Genomic DNA, 19,521 nt, shown 5'->3' with positions numbered 1-19,521 from the left:
CGGTACCCAGCAAACCGCCTGCCACACCGAGTGACCCATGTCCGCTGAGCCAAACACCGGGGTCCCCAAGCCACCCTGACAAGGGGAGAATCTGTCCTTTTAGAGAGCCAGAGTCACTCTACTAATACAGCAAAGAAGCTCTGTGTAAAGTGACCGTCCCCTCTGCTTTAGCTGCCGGTTCTTTCCTTCTCACACTGGCTTTTCCTCAAAGGGTCGCAACGTTCCAAACAGAGCTGCTTCAAGTTTATGGTGGTGTCGGGGCATTTCAAAAACAGTGCTCACTTGGCCAAGACTAACACTGTTTGGTGACAGCCACCCTGGAGTCACCAAGTGGGCTGTGGCCTTTCCAAGGGCAGTGTGTGGCAGCGAGGCCACCAGCCCACATCCCCACACCTGCGGGAGCAGATCGGTTGTGCCTCCTGTAAGTTCTCTAGGATCCTGCACCGGGAGGCGGACTCCATCAGTGTGAATCCAGAACCCCAGGCACCGCGTCAGCCCCAAACAGGGCCGAGAGTCAGGCCGTCCACCACTGCTGAGAGGGTGGACACAGGCGGAGGGACGCCAAACGGGCCAACAGAACAGTGGGTCAGGTCCTGAGGCTGCACGTCTCCCACTCTCAGGCCTGTGCTCAGATGGATACGGGGCTACTCCATCTCTCCATGGGACCCAGATGATGTCACCTGTCATTCAGACTGATGTCCCTAAGACAGAAATTCCCAAACCTCCACAGCTCAACTCCCTCGCCTTCTTTCTTCTTCATTCCATATTCTGTCAACTGCAAGACTTTTCATGAGACCCTATTGCCATTTTTGGAATTTACGGTCACTTGGAGACTGGGGATAATGAACTGTCTCTTGCTCTGAGAACAGCGAGACAAATGGCCAGCGCCAAGGGGAAGGCGCTCATGTCTCGGATGTGAGCTTCCTGGGACACAGCCCAGCAGCTTCCAGGCAGCGTGCCTCCCTGGGTGAGGTTTAACTCACCATCACTGTCACGGAAAGGCTGTCGGACAGCGCAGTGTGGCTGGAAACTGCAATTTATGCAGGAAAACTGCTAAAGGACTGTGGGTCCTTTTGCTTTGAGGTCCATGGGTACTTTTCCAAGTAGAGGTAGCTTCTCATTTTGGGGGGTTGCTGGACATAGAAGAAAAGGAGCATGAAAGAGAAAAAAAAGGGAGAGAAAGTAAATGGAGATGTGGGAGGAAGGAGAACGGGGAGGTTTAGGAAGGGAGGTGTGTGTGCTGAGAAGCTTGCCGAGCGGAGGGAGGGCCGGCAGCAGCACAGGCAGACTGCCGGCCATGTCGGTAGCACAGCTCTGTGCAGAGGTGGGAGGTAAACACGGAGCAAATACAGCGGAACGTGTGCGTTTGTGTTTGAGGGAAATGGAGAACAGAGAGGAGGATTGGGGACCACAAGAAAAGGAAGGTGCAACCACGGAAACGCGAGGCCGCTCCAGACCTCCCAGGTCACAGGGAAGGCTGCTGAGATGTCTCCAGGAGTGTGCCTGGGCCTAAAGAGGAAACACGCAACGGAACATTCAAAATGCAGACCACAGACCTGGCGTTCTTGTTGGCGTCCGCTCGGAGCATCTTCACGGCCACGAGCACAGGCTGCTTGGCACTGACGTCTGGGGCGAAATCTTTGTCTTTGAATTTTTCCATTCCCTCCACTTCACAGAGATGAACCTAGAGAAAAGTCACCTAGTCTCAGCCTCGTCAGGTCTCCCGAGGGCGTCTCAGTGCTTGCTGGCACTTCCTGGGGATAAACTAACGCGTACAACTCAAACAAAACAATCAAAGACCAACGAGAAGGTAAGTGTCACTATCTTTGATCCAAAATAATTGATAAAAACAACATGTTACTGTGCTGAAAAGGAAATACACACTGATCGGAACATTAGATATGTGAGTGGATGAATCTGTAACAGTATTTTGTGACCACGTAGCTTATGATAAAACGCCACTCGGTATAAATGCTTGAACTGGGATTCGACATTGAGTCACTGGATCATAGACAACATAAGGCGAGTCCCTCTGTGCGGTGACCCGTCAGTATGGCGTCAGCATTAGCACCACCCACGTGTTACCATGGCATAATGAACCTGCGTTTTGAGCCCAGGGGACAATGAGTACACATCACACCAGAAACAGATGCTGTGGACCCTTCCACCTCCCCCAGCTCCAAACCACCCCGAAACCAGGAGCGCGTGCTTGTTAAGCCAAGAACGACACTTGGAGTGGGGGCCGCCATGCTCCCGAGCCCCCATTGCAACTGAAACCACTGCTTTGAGTTCTCGAAGGTTCATGTGGCCGACAGAGGAGTGACAAGCCACATCCCCATGCAGGACTCAGGGCCCCCCGAGAGGTGCGCACCTCCTCATCGCAACTGGTGATTCCCGTCCTCCCGGCCGATCCTGGGGCCAGCGGCAGGGCCAGGCTGTTTGTGACCCTTTTACACAGAACTCCCATTAAAAGGGAAAAACAAGGCGGCTCACGAGTAGCAGGGTGTCCTTGGACAGTTTAGATGAGATGACCGCATCTGTGGGGCCCCACCCTCTGAAACCTATTGTAAAAGTTTTGGAAATATTGAGTTTTTCCCAATATCTAGAGTCTGGTGACTTGCCTGCTTCAAAAACTCCTGCATAGAGTCAGAGCAGCCAGGAACTGCACCCGTGTTTGACCAAGGTGAAAGTGTCTGAGTCTTCTTGAGGACAATGCGAGGACAGACAAGGGCAGGAGACAGCTGTGTGTGACTCCCCTCTGGGGGGACATGTTGCTCTGCTGGCCATTTTTATTTGGCCACAACCTGTGAGCAACCAAAGACTGGAGGCCCCACTCAAAGACTCAACTCACCTCCCCAAACTGGCCTTCTCCCAGTTTCTCCTTGAAAGTTAAGAGTTTCCGGGGGAACTCTTCCACGGCCACGTCCTTCCCGGAGAGCAGGTCCATGGTGACGGCTGGCACTGAGTAGGTGTTGCCACCTGTCACCCCCTGGAGGTTCACGATGTCAGCCTCTGCGTAGTGTGGCACGCCCTCGGGCCCACTGGGCTGGACCGGCTTCACGACGCCACTGCAGCCTGCGGGGACAGGGGCGGGGGCTCATCCCAGGGGCGTCTCCAGAGACTCTTCAGGGAAGGAGGCCTGAAGAGGCTGCTCTGGAGCACGACCCGGGCAGCCAGCCTACTCCTGATGTCCCTGGTTTTCTAGACACTCTTTCTGTGGCCTTCAGGACACAGCCTCCCGTGTGCGTCCTGCGCTTGTCCTCAAACTACAGGGCCACCATGACTCCTCAGATGGCCGTGTGCTGAAGCCACCACAGGACGGGCCACATTTAATAGCACATTCCTTATCTCTGTTCACAACCTAGTTGAGGTATATAGACACTATCTGATTAAACTTATATGATGTAGTTTAAGAAACTTCCTAAGTTAAACAAAAAACATTAAAAGGAGGTAGACTTCAGAAAATAAATGACTGCAGTCCAGCCCAGGAAACAGTTCAGCTTCGATCCTTTTTCTTGCTGCCTGTAAAATGCCCCCTCAATGCTTGCTGTCCACTGAGTGACAAGTTTGTGCCAGTTTCCCTTCTTCCTTCAGAAAGAGGCCTGGAAAGCCGGAGCTGTCCCAGGGGGTCCCTGCCTCTCAGCCACCACACGTCCCTGTCCACTGACTGGGTCGCTTTTCATTTGCTGAGTTTACAGAAAAGCTGCTCTGAGCCTCAGTGACCACCCAGCACCCCTTCCCGTGTCATCTGCAGCGATTCTCTGGGAAGTGAGCCAAGTGGCACTGTTTTACCAAGCAAGGCTTTTATCGAGAAAAGACAAGAAATATTTATTCTCATGATAAAAGCTTGTGTGATTCTAATAAATCTTCACCAAGGAGAAATCAACTAAAACGAGATGCAGTGAACTAGATGGCTAAACAGGTGGGAAGCCCAGGATGGAGTAAGCGTCATTTCTTTCTTTTTCTCCAGGTGAAATTCTAGTCTGAATTGACCCCAACGACATGTGGCGTTGGGTAAGTGCCTTATCGGCGCTTCCTCCCTTTTAAAATGCGGATGTTGGATTCGGTGGACGGTTTAGGTTCCTCCGGTGGAAACACCTTAGTAAGAGGGCGGGGCGTCTCCAGACTAACACCCGGTTGGGCTGAGCACACGCTCGTCCTGGGCCCAGGCCCCGCCCCCGCCACGCCCCCGCCACGCCCACCTGGCTCCTCCTCCCCCGGTGCGAACTCCGGCAGTTTGCGGATGAGCCGCGAGGGCTCCTGATAGTCCGGCCGGAGCGGGAAGATGCGGTCGTAGGTGGAGTTGGACTCCTGCTCGCTGGGCGAGGACGAGCGGTTGTTGTTGAACATGCTGGACTCGCTGGGCAGGGACAGACTGACTGTCATTTCGTCATCCAGCATCCTCCGGGAAGCCTGGAGGGAGGGACAAGGGCAGCTGGCACCCGTCTGTCCCCGGCGCCCCGACGTCTGTCCCTGATGCCCCGACGTCTGTCCCCAGCGCCCCGACGTCTGTCCCCAGCGCCCCGACGTCTGTCCCCAGCGCCCCGACGTCTGTCCCTGATGCCCCGACGTCTGTCCCCGGCGCCCCGACGTCTGTCCCCAGCGCCCCGACGTCTGTCCCCAGCGCCCCGACGTCTGTCCCTGATGCCCCGACGTCTGTCCCCGGCGCCCCGACGTCTGTCCCCAGCGCCCCGACGTCTGTCCCCAGCGCCCCGACGTCTGTCCCTGATGCCCCGACGTCTGTCCCCGGCGCCCCGACGTCTGTCCCCGGCGCCCCGACGTCTGTCCCCAGCGCCCCGACGTCTGTCCCCGACACCTGCTCGGCTCACACGAGCTGCAGACGCCCCGCCGGAGGGACGCTGCCTGGAACCCCGCACGAGCACCCCACTTCTTGGAGGCGGAATTTGAGCTAATTTCTGGGCCGCCAACGCTCTCTGATGCGCTTCCAGCGTCATCGGCCTGAGAGGACCTGCTGGTCGCCAGCGGGAGAGCGTGGCAGTCTCGTGTGTTCAGTGTTCTAGGAAACACCGGCCTTTGCTGACTCGGCCTGCCACCGATTTCGATGTGTGTAAGCAAACATTTACACGCTCATTACTCAACAAATGTGCCTCTACACGATGACGAATCAGGCGTCCACCTGGCCTTTCTGGCCCTGTAGTTCAGGGTAACACCGCTGGACCCCACATTTCTACTAAGCAAAAATAAAATGGCTAGGAAATGGAAAAGGAAAGCCCTGAGTGTCTGGGGATACCTGGGTGAATTACACCTGATACAGGAATAAAACAACGAATTCTCGGGTCAGCCCAGCTGACGTGACCTGCCTGCTCCTTCAAAAGTACGCTGGAATCGGAACATATGACAATGTGACTCCAGTCCAGCTCCACTCCGACAAACGCGCTGTGGGTGCTCAGGGGAGAAACTCAGATGCCCGCTTCATGCCCTAGACTCGAAGCACATAGTAGGCACTCAATAAATATGGCTGAATCTCTCAAAGGAAGAACGCTGAGGACACCCCCAAATATGCCACAGTCTGCCGCTGCATTGAGGAAGGTTTCTTGGACTACGGGTATATGCTGAAATGTTTTCCACAAAGAATTCTGTCCCCAGGAAGAAATCCTGTGTCACTCGAGAGCCTCTTGAGTTTCCTCACTCAGGACGTACAGGGCAGAAAGAATTTTTTGAAGAACAAAGTTAAGTATTCGAGGGCAAGAGTTTTGCTGCCCTTCACCTGGAGTCTCTAATCCAGCATTCCTCTCACAGCCCATGAATACATCCCACTGGGTTTCAGAAGAAAGCCCCAAGAAGTGGGGTAAATTCTGGCTCAAATAAAGAGAAATTGCTCAGGGAATAGAGAACACAGGCCCTTCCGCCTCAGCTAAGATTCAGCCAGGATAGACGGTTGCGTAAGGACACACTGCAGCTTCCGTCCCCAGCACCTGTGCTCCCCTCACCTGGAAGCCAGGTGCCCAGTGCGCTCCAGCACTAAAAGGTGAAGGCTCTGCTACAGCCTCATCGAGCCAGTGGGCAAGTTCTCTGGATGCTTCCTTTCAGTCTCCAGTCACTATTTATGGATCAAAAGCTTTCATGTACCTAAGTGTTTACAGGTGCTTATGGGAAGCAAGGAGAGCATCTCTTCTGCGAAACCTCGCTGCCTAAAACCCTGAAAGTAGGCTCACTCCTCTCAGAACTGAGTGTGGGACAGACCAGAAGGAATCACAGGCTGCTCGTCTGGTCCTCCTCCCAACTGCTCTGATTTCAGCCCTTCCCTCATGTCCTGCATCCGGAGCTCACAGGTTCCAGTCCAACCTCGCAGTGGCCTGTCCCCTCTCTGGTCCCCACTCCGCCTGGGCACTGGCCCCTGTGCGAGCCCATCCCCAGCACGGCCCCAGTCAGGCCGTGCCCCTGCCTCCAGCCCAAGGTTTCTCATAGTCCACGTCCACACGAGCTCACAGACCAGGGAAGACGTCCACGGCCAAAGAGAGAAACACTTAATCATCAGAAGACCCCAAGAACTTAGCAGCAGTGTCCAGAAAGTTGTTATCTGTCCTAAGAAACCAAAGTCGTAGTTACTCCATCTTTGGTGAAATGTATGTTTTGGAAGAAAAGAAGGCAACATACGTCAAGCCTGACAATTGGAAAGCACATGGACGACAGGATATGGGGTGTGTGCCCTTGAGCACATCACGTCTCCCCATCACAAAGACGGTTAAATGTAAGGACTGTGCCCAACTCACCATTGCGCAGTGAGGGTCACGTAAAATAACACACGTGAGAAAGTCTGTAGATGGAAAGTGGAAGAGACATGTAATGGAAACATTCAGATGACCTGACCTGGACAGAAAGACTGAGGAGGGACTCGGAGACAGGGAGTCACGACCTCCAGGCACAAAGCAGCAGGACTAGAGTCACTATGAACTTGGCTGGACGTTAATGAGGCTGGATGTTTTCACACACACACACACACACCAAACAAGCAAACAGTAAAAGAAGAGAAGGAACGTTGTTGTCCGAGATTTTAGGGAGGTATCAATTAGGGATCGGAACCACGCGTTAATTTTTTTGAGAAACACGGATGCCTGCACCCCTCCCCCCGCCACACACCCAGTGACTCAGAACTGCAAGGGCAACCTGCACTGAGATTCCACATGGTGGGAGTTTTCTGGGGAGGCTCCAAACTGCATCCTAAAGCCAGAGCATGGGCTCGGCTTGTCCTTCCCCCACCCTGGGCTCCTCGGACCCCAGTGGGCTCACCGCTTACACATTTACATGCTCAGAATTTGCCTTCCACTGCTGGGTCACAGCAGCGTGGGACAGGACGCTCACCTTCTCCAGCATCTTCTGCCAGAACTGCCGCCACAGGATGATGACAATGATGGCCAGGAGGATGAAGATGATGGCCACCAAGCAGCCAATCAGGATCCGAGTGTTGCTGTCGTCGACTTTCAGCATTGGATCTACGACCAGGAAGAGAAAGGCGACAGGGCATCCCCTCAGGGGCTGGACCAGGGACAGGGAGGCAACGCTGTCCGTCCGGGACAGTCCCCCCAGGTGCCCCCACAGCCCTCCTGCTCCTTCCCGGCCATGCTGCACTGCTCCTGTACCCTGCACGTCTCCTAGGGAGCATGGCGGGTAGAGGAGAGGTCTTCCATCTTCCCCAAGTTTGTTCCTTTATTACCACGGCCTGGTCTGCTGGCCCCGGTCACACCTCATGAAACACCCGTGCACCACGTCCCACTCTGCATTCTTGAGACGAGCATGGGGGCCAAGGGCCTCTTTGGAGACACTCGACCCCACACTGGCTGGCTTGTGTGGCCAGTGGGGGCCTGAAGCAACCTGTCATATTTATCTACAAGTAGAGAGACTGGCACTGTGTTTCACAGACTCCCCCCCAGTCTCTGCGACCCCCACTGTGGGTCTCACCTAGAAACGTCCCCTCCCCTGTTCCTGCTAGCTTCGCATGCTCTCATGGAGCGAGTGGGACTCAGCTCCGCCTCCGTGGGGGTCATGTGACCCGCCCGACAGTGGACAGGGGGAGTCTGGGTGTTGGCTTTGGAGCTGCACGGCCGGTTGTGGAGCCCCGCACACAGACAGCCGGGCCTTTGCAGACCCCACCCTTGGCTCCTGCGCGTGCTCCCTCCCACGGGACTCACACGTACCGTAGGTGGTGGGTGCCACGGGCGGCGGGGGCAGGGCTCCAGAGTTGTTGTACATGGCAGCATCTGTGAGCAAACACGGGGGCCAGAGCGGACCGTCAGTAGCGGGTTTTGGAAGGCGGCTGTGCCCCAGCACGCCGTGACGTCAACTTCCTGGGTTGCCACCAGCCTTTCTTAACACCAAAGCACATATTATATTAAATAAAAAAATATCTCCCTTCATCTGTTTAGTAAGGGCAACTCTTCTTTTGTAAAAGTTTTGTTTAAATTACGGCATCCTGGGTGCCGTAGTGCAAAGACGTTTAAGAAGCAATGATGTGGGGCCATGACGCAGGTGTCACAGGGAGGCACAGGATGGGAGACGCGATTCAGCCAAATGGAGCAGACACAGTGGGCAGGTGGGCAGGCGGCAGACAGCTGCCAAGAAGCTCCTCCTTCCAGGAAACTCAAGTGCTTTATAAACTCTGTTGTTTCACTGTGTGTCGCTGCCCCTTAATTTGTCAATTAGCCTTTATCCTTATAGATACTTATGGATATTAGGGTGTCCTTCCTGCGATGTCGCAGCTTCTAAGGTCAGACCCCAAAGTGTACCTGCAAGACTGATGCTGGCAACTAATGTTCTCCTCTGATCTGTCTGACCAAAGAGGTGAAGCGTTAGAATACACATTTCCCTTCTAGGAGACAATTCCCACCCAAATCCTAATTTTCCTTCTTCACATTGTTATATAGGGAGATGTCTGGCGTCTACATTATGTCTCTGAATTGGGTCCTCAGGCTCCAGTGAAAACTAATATTATCACGAAACTGCATTAAAAGCTCAAGACATCCCTGGCACTGAGAGCAGCCCAATGCTGTAACCAGCTGGGATATGATCAGGTACCAATTAATTACTCTGCAGACGCAGCCCCTGGCCATGGACAGCAATCGGTTGTCGCCCAATTAACACAATGTAAGTGACACTGCTTTCGAACATCCAAATTTCTGCTCTTCATAAACACTTCCCACAAAGTATTCCATCCATTTACTCTTAGATTAAATCTGTAACAGGAGGCCTGAGGCACCAGACCTGCTGCTCCAAACAGCTCTCTCTCCTTGTCAGTATGTCCGAAGGAGCAAACCAGCTTGAAATTCTCTGCCTTTAAAAGTCAAATCAGGAAGTGGGTCTTCTGGTTTATCTTTGAATCATGACCCAGGTGATAATTCAAAGTCTCCTGCTCTCAGGTACTTTTTGCGCAGAAGTTTCTCCCAGGCCAGTGCAGCTCTCCCTCCTTTGCCACTGTCCATTCCCAGCCACTCTAGTGGCCTCTTCTCTCCTCTGACCACGTGTCATTGGTACCACGTGAGCGTCTTTTGAAAATCACTGTACAGGCTTGTACTCCCATCTGAATTGTGACAGTGCAATGTCCCGAGTGCCTTTGAACTTTCCCAGACCTGCCACGGTCCCTGTTGCCCAGTCTGTGGTCTCCTAACACCACCCCCCACTGGAAGGAACCACATTTGCTCGAGGAAATCGTGGTTCAAGCGCTGGAGCAATAAATGTTCGAAATGAGCTTGGGGCATCTTGTTCCTTCTAAAAACGGGACGGTTCTCAAAGGCTATGGGGTCGGATCCAAAGAACACAGAGCAGTTAAAGGTGTGTGCTCGGGTCAAACGTAGGACAATCTGAGCATCAGCAAGAAGAATCACTGTAATCGAGCTCATAAAAAGCAATGAGTGCGTGATGACACTAAGACAAACGCACTGGCATTGCTGATGGTTGTGAGGGTACCAGCTCCTCACTGTGAAGGTTGGTGAAGAGGAAAAACGGACCCTGTGCCTTGCCCTCTGACGTGAACAGGGCAGGAGGGGCAGTTCGTCCAGTCGGAAGGAAGGCAGCAGACAACAAATGCGGAGGGAGAAAAGGGTTAGAAAACCACCACTGAGCAAGGACTAGGGGGACACGATTCGAGCAGTGGCCACCCAGGGAGGGCAAAGCGAGAGTGAACGACCGTGGGGCTGCTCTTAGCATCACCAACAGTGAGGGAACGGAACACTGCAGCCCACGAGGAGGCTGGACGTAGCACACAGCACAGGCTGTGAAAACCCGGGACAAAAGTGGACACTGAGCTTGGATCAAGCCGGCCTGAGGCTACCACCCGTGTGCAGGAACGGCAGCGTTAGAGGCGCTGGGAAAGTCATCAGCCAAAGCAGAAGAGAGTTTAGAAACGGGCCTGTGTGAGACTAAAAGAAACACTTAGGAACAGAGTAAAGGAGACACCCCAAGAGGGCCTCATTGGGGTCCTAACGCGACCAAGCCCATGGCAGGAAGACAACACCAGACAATCAGGCCCTGCGGGGACAGGCTATGACATAGTTGATACGAAGGAATTACTGTAGCTGTGAGTAAATGTCAGATGGCATGATGGCACGATGCTTAGAAAGATGTTAATGTCTTTAGATGCATCTAAAATTGTTACTAATGAAATCAAATAACGTCTCAGATTTGCTTTAAAATACGACAGCAAAAGGGGGAAAGAGAAGCAGCAAACACGGCTCAATCCCCAAGCTCAGCAAGGCTGATGGCAGTGGGGCTCGCTGTTCTCCTTGCTTTGTGTATTTCAGAAATCTTCATTTAAATACTTTCATCGTGCGAGGTGGGCTCCCCCTTAACTGGCTTCAGGCACATCACGCTTGACACGTGGCACTCTCATTGTAACCCTTCGTCTTACAAGTCCCTACACAGTATGTGGAGCCAGGCGACACTCTGTCCCCCCACCCACCCCGTGCACCCTGCCCGCCCCGGCACAGCAGTCACACAGAAGACCCTGTGTCCGCACTCAGAGGACACCCGTAACCGTCCTCCCACACGCCTGCCACGCCCAGGGCCCCGGGCTCCCGACCTGATTGGAAGGTGATCTCACTGAACATCATCCAGGAGTCAGCGAAGTGGTACTGGCACTTGATGGCACTGGCCATGCGGTGGTGGAGGGGCACGGTGACGAAGCGGGCACTGGGGTTGGCGTCGTCCAGCACCAGCGGGAAGGACACGGAGTTAGGCTCCCACTCGTTGGCCTCAGAGCGGAAGTAGCACTGCACCCCCTTAAAAATCTTCACCCCTTTGGCGAACATGTTGTTGCAGTGAACCTGGGAGGGCGCGGGAGTGAAGGGCCAGCGTTCAGCGGCTGGTACGCGGCCGCACACGAGTACACGACAGAAGAATCCATGTCTTAGGGTGGTGGCACTCGGGGTAAAACTCCCCCACCCCGCCGCCAGCTGGGCTCTCAGCCTCCGGTAGCTGCCCGAGACCCCACAGTGAAGGGCTGAGCCTGGCCAGACGCCTGGAATCCTGCTGCGGCCCCGGCTCTCCGTCAGCTCCATGTAGAGTTCAGACACTGCTCACCAGGGGCCTCCTCCCTCATCCTCGTAGCCAAGGTCACAGAGCCGCTTATGACTGCCAGCGGTGACAGTGGGCAGCGAGGAGTCTGTGATCCAACCACAGTTACTGAGCCGGCACACCGTACGTGCCAGGAACACAGGTCAGTCACTACCTTGGAGGACCTTGAGGTCCAGGGAGACACCGGCACATAAATGACGACAGACGGGCTGTTACACAGATAAGGGCTCTGGGAACGGAAGGCTGTGGAATCTTCTACCAGGATTTCTCAGTGCTGTGGGGGGAGGAAGCACTCCAGGGGGGCTCAGAACACACAGCCCCGCGCTCTCCATTGAGGGTCAGACTTGCCCTGAGCCTCCCTCACCGGCAGGAGTGCCAGTCCCTGGGGAGTGGGCAGGGCCACAAGTGGCTCCCGTGGGCCTGGCACTGCGGCCTTGGTGGGCCCCTCCCTCCGTAAAAGTATATTAAAATTATATTTTACAACTGTGTCGTTAAAAAGATGAGAATAACTTTTGACCGTAAAGTTAACTTTGTTTCTTCTGACAGTTGAAGGAGGTAAAACCTTCTCATGGGCCCTAGAGACTGCCCGCTGTGCCTAACGGACATGTCGACAGAAACACGGAGGGCAGTGGCCGCGCCCAACCCCCGCCTTTACCGCGGACACGCGAGCCGGCGAGACGGAGCGACTGGGGAAGGACTGCGGGCGACTGAGTAGCAGGGGATGCGCGTGACCCCGTCCTGACGGCCCCACCCCGGCTCTTTCCAGAACCTTCTCTCTACGCCATGATTTTGGCTTCCTGGAGACGTCCCACCGCCCTGAGCCCCACTAACCTTCATGGTGGTGAAATTCCTGACTCGGTCGAATTCAAACAGAATCTCGATGTAGCCGTTGGTGGCGCTCTCGTTCCTCCAGCCCACGTAGTCGTAGCCGGGCCACACGTGGTACTCGTGGGTCTGGGTGAAGTCGTCCAGGCCGAACACCCCATCTGTCAGCTGGCCCAGCCCTTCGGTCATGCTGCTCGGGCCAGGGCAGCAGAAGGAAAGGGAGAGGGAGCCTGCGGTTAAGGATCCACCCGCGGGGGGCTTTCAGCTGCCTCTCCGCCCGGGCTGCGTAAACGCTGATTATCTTGGAGGCCGAAGGATTATGAAAAACCCGACACACTTTAGTGCTGACTCATCTGTGCTGCCCCCACGAAGCAAGCCTCTCACTGAGATGCAGTTCACGGGGTATTTGATGCGAACCCCTTCACTAGCAAAGCTTCTCAACAGCAGCCCATCGTTTTCGATGGAAAGGTGTCTGTCACGCATTGCACGCGTCCTGCTCTTACACGCTGACATGCGCCTTTGCAAAATGACTCAACAACCCCAGACGTATTTGGTTAACGAGTCCCCGCACGTGCGCATGCACGAACGCACCCGCCAGGGCACTCGCCCCGCCTGGTCCCCGAGGGGCCTGCAAAGCGCTCGAGTCCTTTGAGCGCCTGCTGTCATCCATCCTGCAGTGAGCGGGCCCAGAGCTGCGGCGTGCACCTGTGCCCCGCATCGCCAACACCCCCATTTGATATCAAACTGAAGGGAAAGAAAAAATGGCCTCTGCCAAATTTATGCCAATTACCTGGCACTTGAGTCAAATTTGTAGACTCGTGGAGGGAGGCGCGCGGACCACACAGGCCCAGGCACTGGCTTTGGCCGTGTTCTCGCCCCGCACCTTCCCCCTTCTGCGCGGACGCCCGTCGGGAATGGCTGCGTGGGCCAGGAGCCGACTGCAGGATGGGCCGTGCGTGCACTTATGTTCACGGGACTATTGGAGGAGCGTGAGGACACCTTCCTTCTGTTTGTGAGGCGCCCGCAAGAACCATCAGGCGCCGCTTCCCCGACTCGAGCTCCAGAGATCGGTCAGGAGTTTCCCAAATGAAGACGATGGCATGTCCACCCACCAGCTGTATGTGTGAGGTCAGGGCCCCACCAACAGGATGTCAAGTTTGTGAGCTACAGAAACGGTTAAGTGTGACTACGCCAGCCTTAAAGACACATTTTTAAATATACTGGTTCATTGATAAACGTTTGGCAAATTATAAAATTTGACTGGCCTTTTCCACAGTGACCAGAGTCTGGATCCCCCTTCCAAGGTTTTGCCATCTGTTTCTTCTCTCTACAGATCAGAAGGCTAGGAGAACATAAGTTTACTTGCAATAAATGTATTTCCCATTGTCCCCAGAAAAGTAAAACCTCTTAAAAGTCATGTGAAAGCAACACAGATTCAAAGGAATACGTATCCAGTTTCTCCTTAAACAATGATAAATCAGGTGGGGACGGGAGAAAGAGAGACACTTTCCCTGCTCACTTCGTTTACTTGAGAACTCTGAGGATTCCCACAACAACCATATTCTACTTTTAGAAAATGTTTAATTAGAAAAAGGCACTTCTGCTCTTCGGACTAGTTCCTGAGGTTCTGAATCGGTAACGCGCCTCCCACCACTCAGCCACACCCCAGCGAGACATCTCCTCACGTCCGTTATTAAGTGGATGCTGATTGGGTCTAGACTTCTGGTGACGTTTGGCCTTCCCCCTGGGGCTTCGTCTCTCCATCGGAATGGCTGTCGGTCCCCGAAACTCATCCCTAGCTAAATCCATCCTCATCGCTTCCTAACCTCACTCGTGCACCTGGCTGCACTCCTGTCAACTCCACTGTGCTTCCACCGTCCCCGAGAGCACCTGGTGCACAGTAACCATTAAGTATTTATCTGTTGAGTGAATAAATGGCATCCCCACTGTTTCAGTCACCTAGACTGTCATCAGGTGACAGTTTCATCAGGTGGAAATGCCACCTACATGCATGTCCATCCCTATCCCTGTCCTATGGTCCCCATTAGGGCACAGTCCTTAACCCTCCTCCTGGCCTGACGTTCAAGTGTCTCCAAAACACGACACAGCTGCCTGGCGCTTCTCACTACGGCTTTGCCACGGCAACATGCCCGTGCTGAGCTGAGCTGCTGGTTTTTCCCTGAGACCGCCCAGCCATGGTGTTTGCCTAAAGTGCCATTTCAGGATTCTGTGTCTGTGAGATCTGTGGGCCTTTGGGGCCCACTCTGATGACATCCATTCCATCACGTCTTTTCTGTCCTCCAATCAGGTAACAACTCACACGTACACAGCTCTTCACAAATGCTTTTCTTTCCCATCCCCAACATGTAAGCCCCACAGCGAATGCAAGTGACCAGACTCCCAGCGCTCTGCGTGCCTCCTGCCGCTTTCTCTGTCCTCTGAAGCAGAGTGTGCTTACCATGCCCTATGCGTGGTACTCACACCCCATTTGAGCCGCATCCCTAACTGTGAGCTTGGCCACGACCCTTGCACAGGATACCAGTTGACTAGCAAAGATTTATTAAACTAAACTGGATTCGACCACTCTGTGATTTCCTCTGGGCCTTGAGCATGTGCCGGATGGGGCTGAGTGAAACGATACCAAGACAGCGGAAGTGACTGGGGGAGGAGCAGTGACCAAGTAGCAGAAAGGAATTGCCAGGAATTGAGCCAGGTGTGACGTGTGGGGCAGCAGTTCTTCACGCCTGAGCCAGGGGACGGACTGTAACGCCACACTCCTCTTCCTGAGGCTCACCAACCTCTCTCTCTCTCTCTCTCTCTCTCTCTCTCTCTCTCTCTCTCTCTCTCTCTCCCCTCTCTCTCAGGCCTTGCCATGGTCTGACCTCTCTGCCAAGCTCAATCTTTGCAGACAAAGACAGAGCTAAGAGAGAGAAGAGTGTCCATGGCGGGCAGAGGGAGAGTGGCAAGGCTTGGAGCAAAGTGAGACAGGCGGGGACAGCTCTCCCCCCCACCAACCCCCCTGGACCTGACTGCTGCGCCGTCGCCTCCACTGGCCCTGCTGTCCCCTCTACTGTCCTCGGAACCTGCGTCTGTGCTCCAAATACCAGCTCAACCTGGAAACCGCCTTGTCCCCCAAGAGTCTCCTTCTCGTCACAATTTCTAAAGCATTTACATTCATGGGGCTCACTCGTCCTGAATGTCTTGATCTGTGACATTTATTACACTCGTAACTTCAACTCCTGTGGCCCTTTGTGACCCCATAAGCTGGCTGCCATTTGTGTCAGACCCTATGTCCTGTTTTAAGCGTCTAAAGAGTCCCACCATGAAATTCAGCCCGTGCTCTGTTTCTCCTGGGACAGCTCCATCGTCCCAAACCAGGCTCTGCGCTCCTGGCAAACAGACTGTGTGTTTTATTCCTCTCAATTCTCTCTCGATGCTCAGGTCTCAGACAACACTGGCTGGCTGGTTGACGACAGTGCCCCCAAGCCCTCATAAGACATGGTTCTCTTCTAGTGGCCACTGGCCCATTCTGATGGCCAACGCTCCGCAGAACTTACCTGTACCCAACAGCTCCATCGTAGACAGAATCGTTCAGGTAAATGACGGAGCCCCCGGGGAGCACAAACTGCTGTCCGGCGGGAGCACTATACGACACCAGGCCATCTGCCCGAGGAAACAGGCTGGTCAGCGCCTTGCTCAGGCACACCTGCTGCTCAGGCCACCCACCCAGGAAGCCGGCCCAGGCTCCCAGAGTGTCCGCCAGGACTCAGTCAGGGCACACGGGAGCACGGCTGGGAGAGGGCCGCAGGGACAGTCAGCGAGGCCCTGGCACACACCCCCAGGCATGGGCCACCACGCCCCACGGGGAGGAAGCCTTGTCCTTTCTTAAGCTTCGACCCCACCCTCTCTGGTTTACCGCCTTCATTTCCCGTGGCCACAGCTCCCCCTAGAGACCTACCCAGCCAGACGCAGCCGTAAAGCTCCACCCTCATGCACACATTCATGGAGTGGTCGGTGACCGGGATGAAGCGGACAAATCTGGCCACGATGGGCGGCTCCAGGTCCTTGAGGAAAATGTCATAGGGGTTACTGTTCCCATCCAGCACCTGAGGAGAGAGAAGGGAAAGAGTGGGCGATGCTACGAAGTTATGCTGACTCCCCTTCACCCCCAAGTCATCCCGCATGATGGGACCTCTCTTTCCACTCAAGGGGCAGAGCGTATCTGAACGTAGCACTCAGCTTTCTCGGCGGCCTTGGCACTCCTCTCTGTCCGCCCTCCCCGGCCTGGGCCACACACTGACGGGCGGCCAGGTCTGTGGGCACAGCGGCCTACAACCTGTGCGTTTCCTCTTCACAGACCTCTCGCCCTCCTACCTGTCTCCCGTGCCGGTTCCGCCAGGAGATCCAGCGCGTGCCGTCCCGACTGTACGTGATCTTGTACATGGGCGCGAACTCAATGCCATGGCCTCCCGCGTGGCGGCCCTGGGTCCCCACCAGGGTGATGAAGTGGAGCGTGTGCAAGTCGATCTGCAGGAACTCCTTCAGGTCACCTGGCTCCACGGGGATCTTGGGACACCAGGCTCCATCCCCTTCCTCCGAGTCCAGCCTTGGGACAGGAGGGTTGGGGGAGAGGGAGGAACCATGAAACCACAGCCCTCTCCTGGGGAGGGAGTGGGCTGGGATCCAGTCCACAGGGATTTCGGGAGTCCACCCCCCATCTGGCTGCCACCACAGTACCCACTGGGGTCAGGCCCCTCTCCCTGTGGAGCCACGAGTCCCAGAAAGACAACCCCTGCCAGGGAGCCTGAGGCCTCCGTGCCCATGGAGCCCGAGTGCCCATCCTGGTGGAGAGGTCTCAGGGAGGTCCCGCGCTCTGAGACTGTTCCCCCGCCACGCCCCACCGCATCGCTTTGCCATCACTTTGCCACCCCTCCGTCGGTCTCAGCACAGGAGGTGGGCACTCCCGCGTGGATATCAAGTAATAGGAGGGGGAGGGAGGGATCGTGAGCCTCGCATGTGGGTTACGTAACACAGAGGAATGTGAACCAGAAGGATGGGCATGGCGGCCAGCAGCAAGCTGTGGAAACCCACGCTGGGAGTGAGCGGTAAGCAGAGTGTGTCAGAGAAACAGTAAATAATCTGGTTTCATATTATTCCCTCCAGGCTGAGCAACCAGTGAGCAGAGTTGTGAACTCAGTATAAGGTTTGTTTGGGGAACGTCTCACCACGTTCCTTGTCCTGCAGTGAGTGAGCCTTTGCTCACAGATGTCACCTACTCACTCCCATCCCCCCAACCACCGCTGTCATCCTTCACACACTGAGACAGAATTTATGGAGAAGGTTTCACAGGTTTTCTTATGGGTGACTCCATTTTCACAGAAAGCAGTACTTTGCACCAAAAGGATTCGCTTCCAGGAGGAGGATTAGCCCTAAGAGCAGAGTCCTTTCTGACAAAGGAGCTTATCGCTTTCCAGGACCCTGATGTCACACCGCACTGAAGAAGCCCACCCCCCGGGCTGTGGAGAGCTGGCCCCTCTGTGAGTGCCGTGACAGAGGGAAGAGCCTGCTGGTGGCCTCGCTGTGTCTGAGGTCCTGAGCTTGCACCCTGAGTGGTGACGTCTCACAGACCCCCATGAGAAGGGGAATGGGGCTCTAACTGCCAGTGTCCTAGCTAACGTTCACCACCCCACCCACCCCCCAGCTTCCTGCAGCAGCTCCTGTGAAGGGAAAGCAGGCCCCCTGCATGTCCGAGAACCCACGGCTGTGCTGTGGCTCTGGGGCCTGTGGGCAGGAGGGGTGGCCTGAGCAGCGCACGATGCCAAGGCCTGAGCCTGCTCCCTGAGAACAGACAGAGCAGGACAGGCCCTCGTGTGCCAGCCCCCACCAAGCCCCCGCCAAGCACCGAGTCAGGGTCTGTGTCCAGGAAATCTGTCCCAGGCAGAACTCAGGCTGTCTTGGGCATCCATCCTCACCTTCCATATTTGGCAGCTGTGGATTCTGACCACTGACTGGAAGCTGTGATGTCCTCATCTGGAATGTGGCCTCCTGACATGCCCAGAGGGTAGCGGCATATGTCTGGACCAAGAGAAGCCAAAGAGAGGAAATCCTTTATTTTTATTTCCAGAGAACCACAGGAAGAACGCAATTTATTACTGGACATGGAAAAGACGACTCAAATCTTCCTAAGTCCCTCTCTGGCCCCAGCTTGGTCACCATGCCTCGCTCAGCCTCTTCTTCCTGGCCCCGCCTCCAAACTTATTACCACTCAACCGTCCCAGTGCTGACCCTTAGCCAAACCTACCTTTTGGTCCAAACTCTGCCAAGCACCGTGACATAACGTATGGAGTTGATTTTTCCTTCCGTTTGGTGATAACCCCATGGGCCGTCCCCATTCACTCACTGGCAGGTGTGCTGTTCTAACCAGTTTCCCAACAGCAGTGATTATCACCAGATACTCCTTGTGATCCAGAACATTCTGATTTCATGAAATTATGGAGCAAAACCAACAGGCTCTGCTACGAAGGTGTTGAACATACAGCTTTGGCCCCATCTGCACCACGTTTCTGCCCCTGGCTATAAACAGTCACCTCCGGAAAGGCACCTCCACTCCCACCCAAGGCAGAGTAGTCAGGACCAAATTTACCCTCCTGGGTGAAACAACCAAAAAAAAAAAAATGAACAAAGCATATGAAAGATTGGGTTTCAATATAATGAATATCAGACAACAAAGAACAACGGGCCTTCAGAGAAGGGAAACAAAACAGATGAGGCCGACACCTGTACCAGCGTCCTGCTGGGGTGTCCAGGCTGCAGCAGGATGAGTGGGGACTCAGGCAGAGGTGGGAACATTCCCTGAGTTGAGGAGACAAAGAGGAGAGTATGGAAAAGGCAAGGGGATGAGATCTCTCAGGACACAGAGTTGCCAGATAAAATACAGGATTCCCAGCTAAACTTAAATTTCAGATAAACAATAAATATTTTTTAGCATAATAATGTCCCATGCAATTAAAAAAAAAAACAGGCATGTAAGGAAGCAGAGAAATAGAACCTATAATGAGAAAAAAAATCAGTCAGTTGAAACTGATTCAGAGCTAACATAGAAGCTAGAATTGGAGAAGAAGAACATTCAAACAGTGATAACTGTATCGCACGTGTTCAAAAATAGGAGAG

General features: G+C 54.5%; 1 protein-coding gene across 4 annotated transcripts in view; it reads right to left on the bottom strand.

Annotated features, from left to right (window-relative positions):
* The window catches only part of DDR2 (discoidin domain receptor tyrosine kinase 2), a 99,362-nt gene that overhangs the window by 11,472 nt on the left and 68,369 nt on the right, over positions 1-19,521 (bottom strand). For all 4 annotated transcript variants that reach the window (XM_088801539.1, XM_074322055.2, XM_074322056.2 and 1 more), the window contains 11 exons: positions 18,324-18,426; positions 16,726-16,957; positions 16,310-16,457; positions 15,909-16,014; positions 12,358-12,541; positions 11,033-11,276; positions 8,157-8,219; positions 7,324-7,454; positions 4,203-4,413; positions 2,852-3,075; positions 1,557-1,684 (listed from right to left, as the gene is read on the bottom strand). In XM_088801539.1, coding sequence (XP_088657665.1) covers positions 1,557-1,684; positions 2,852-3,075; positions 4,203-4,413; positions 7,324-7,454; positions 8,157-8,219; positions 11,033-11,276; positions 12,358-12,541; positions 15,909-16,014; positions 16,310-16,457; positions 16,726-16,957; positions 18,324-18,426 — 1,774 coding nt within the window. The remainder of the gene's footprint in view (positions 1-1,556; positions 1,685-2,851; positions 3,076-4,202; positions 4,414-7,323; positions 7,455-8,156; positions 8,220-11,032; positions 11,277-12,357; positions 12,542-15,908; positions 16,015-16,309; positions 16,458-16,725; positions 16,958-18,323; positions 18,427-19,521) is intronic.

This window comes from Rhinolophus sinicus, chromosome 11 (genome assembly GCF_057876585.1).
Source record: "Rhinolophus sinicus isolate RSI-liver-muscle chromosome 11, RSI-T2T, whole genome shotgun sequence".
NCBI classification, from domain to species: Eukaryota; Metazoa; Chordata; class Mammalia; order Chiroptera; family Rhinolophidae; genus Rhinolophus; species Rhinolophus sinicus.
The sequence above is the reverse complement of the archived record's forward strand: the minus strand, read 5'-3'. Positions and strand labels throughout refer to the sequence as shown.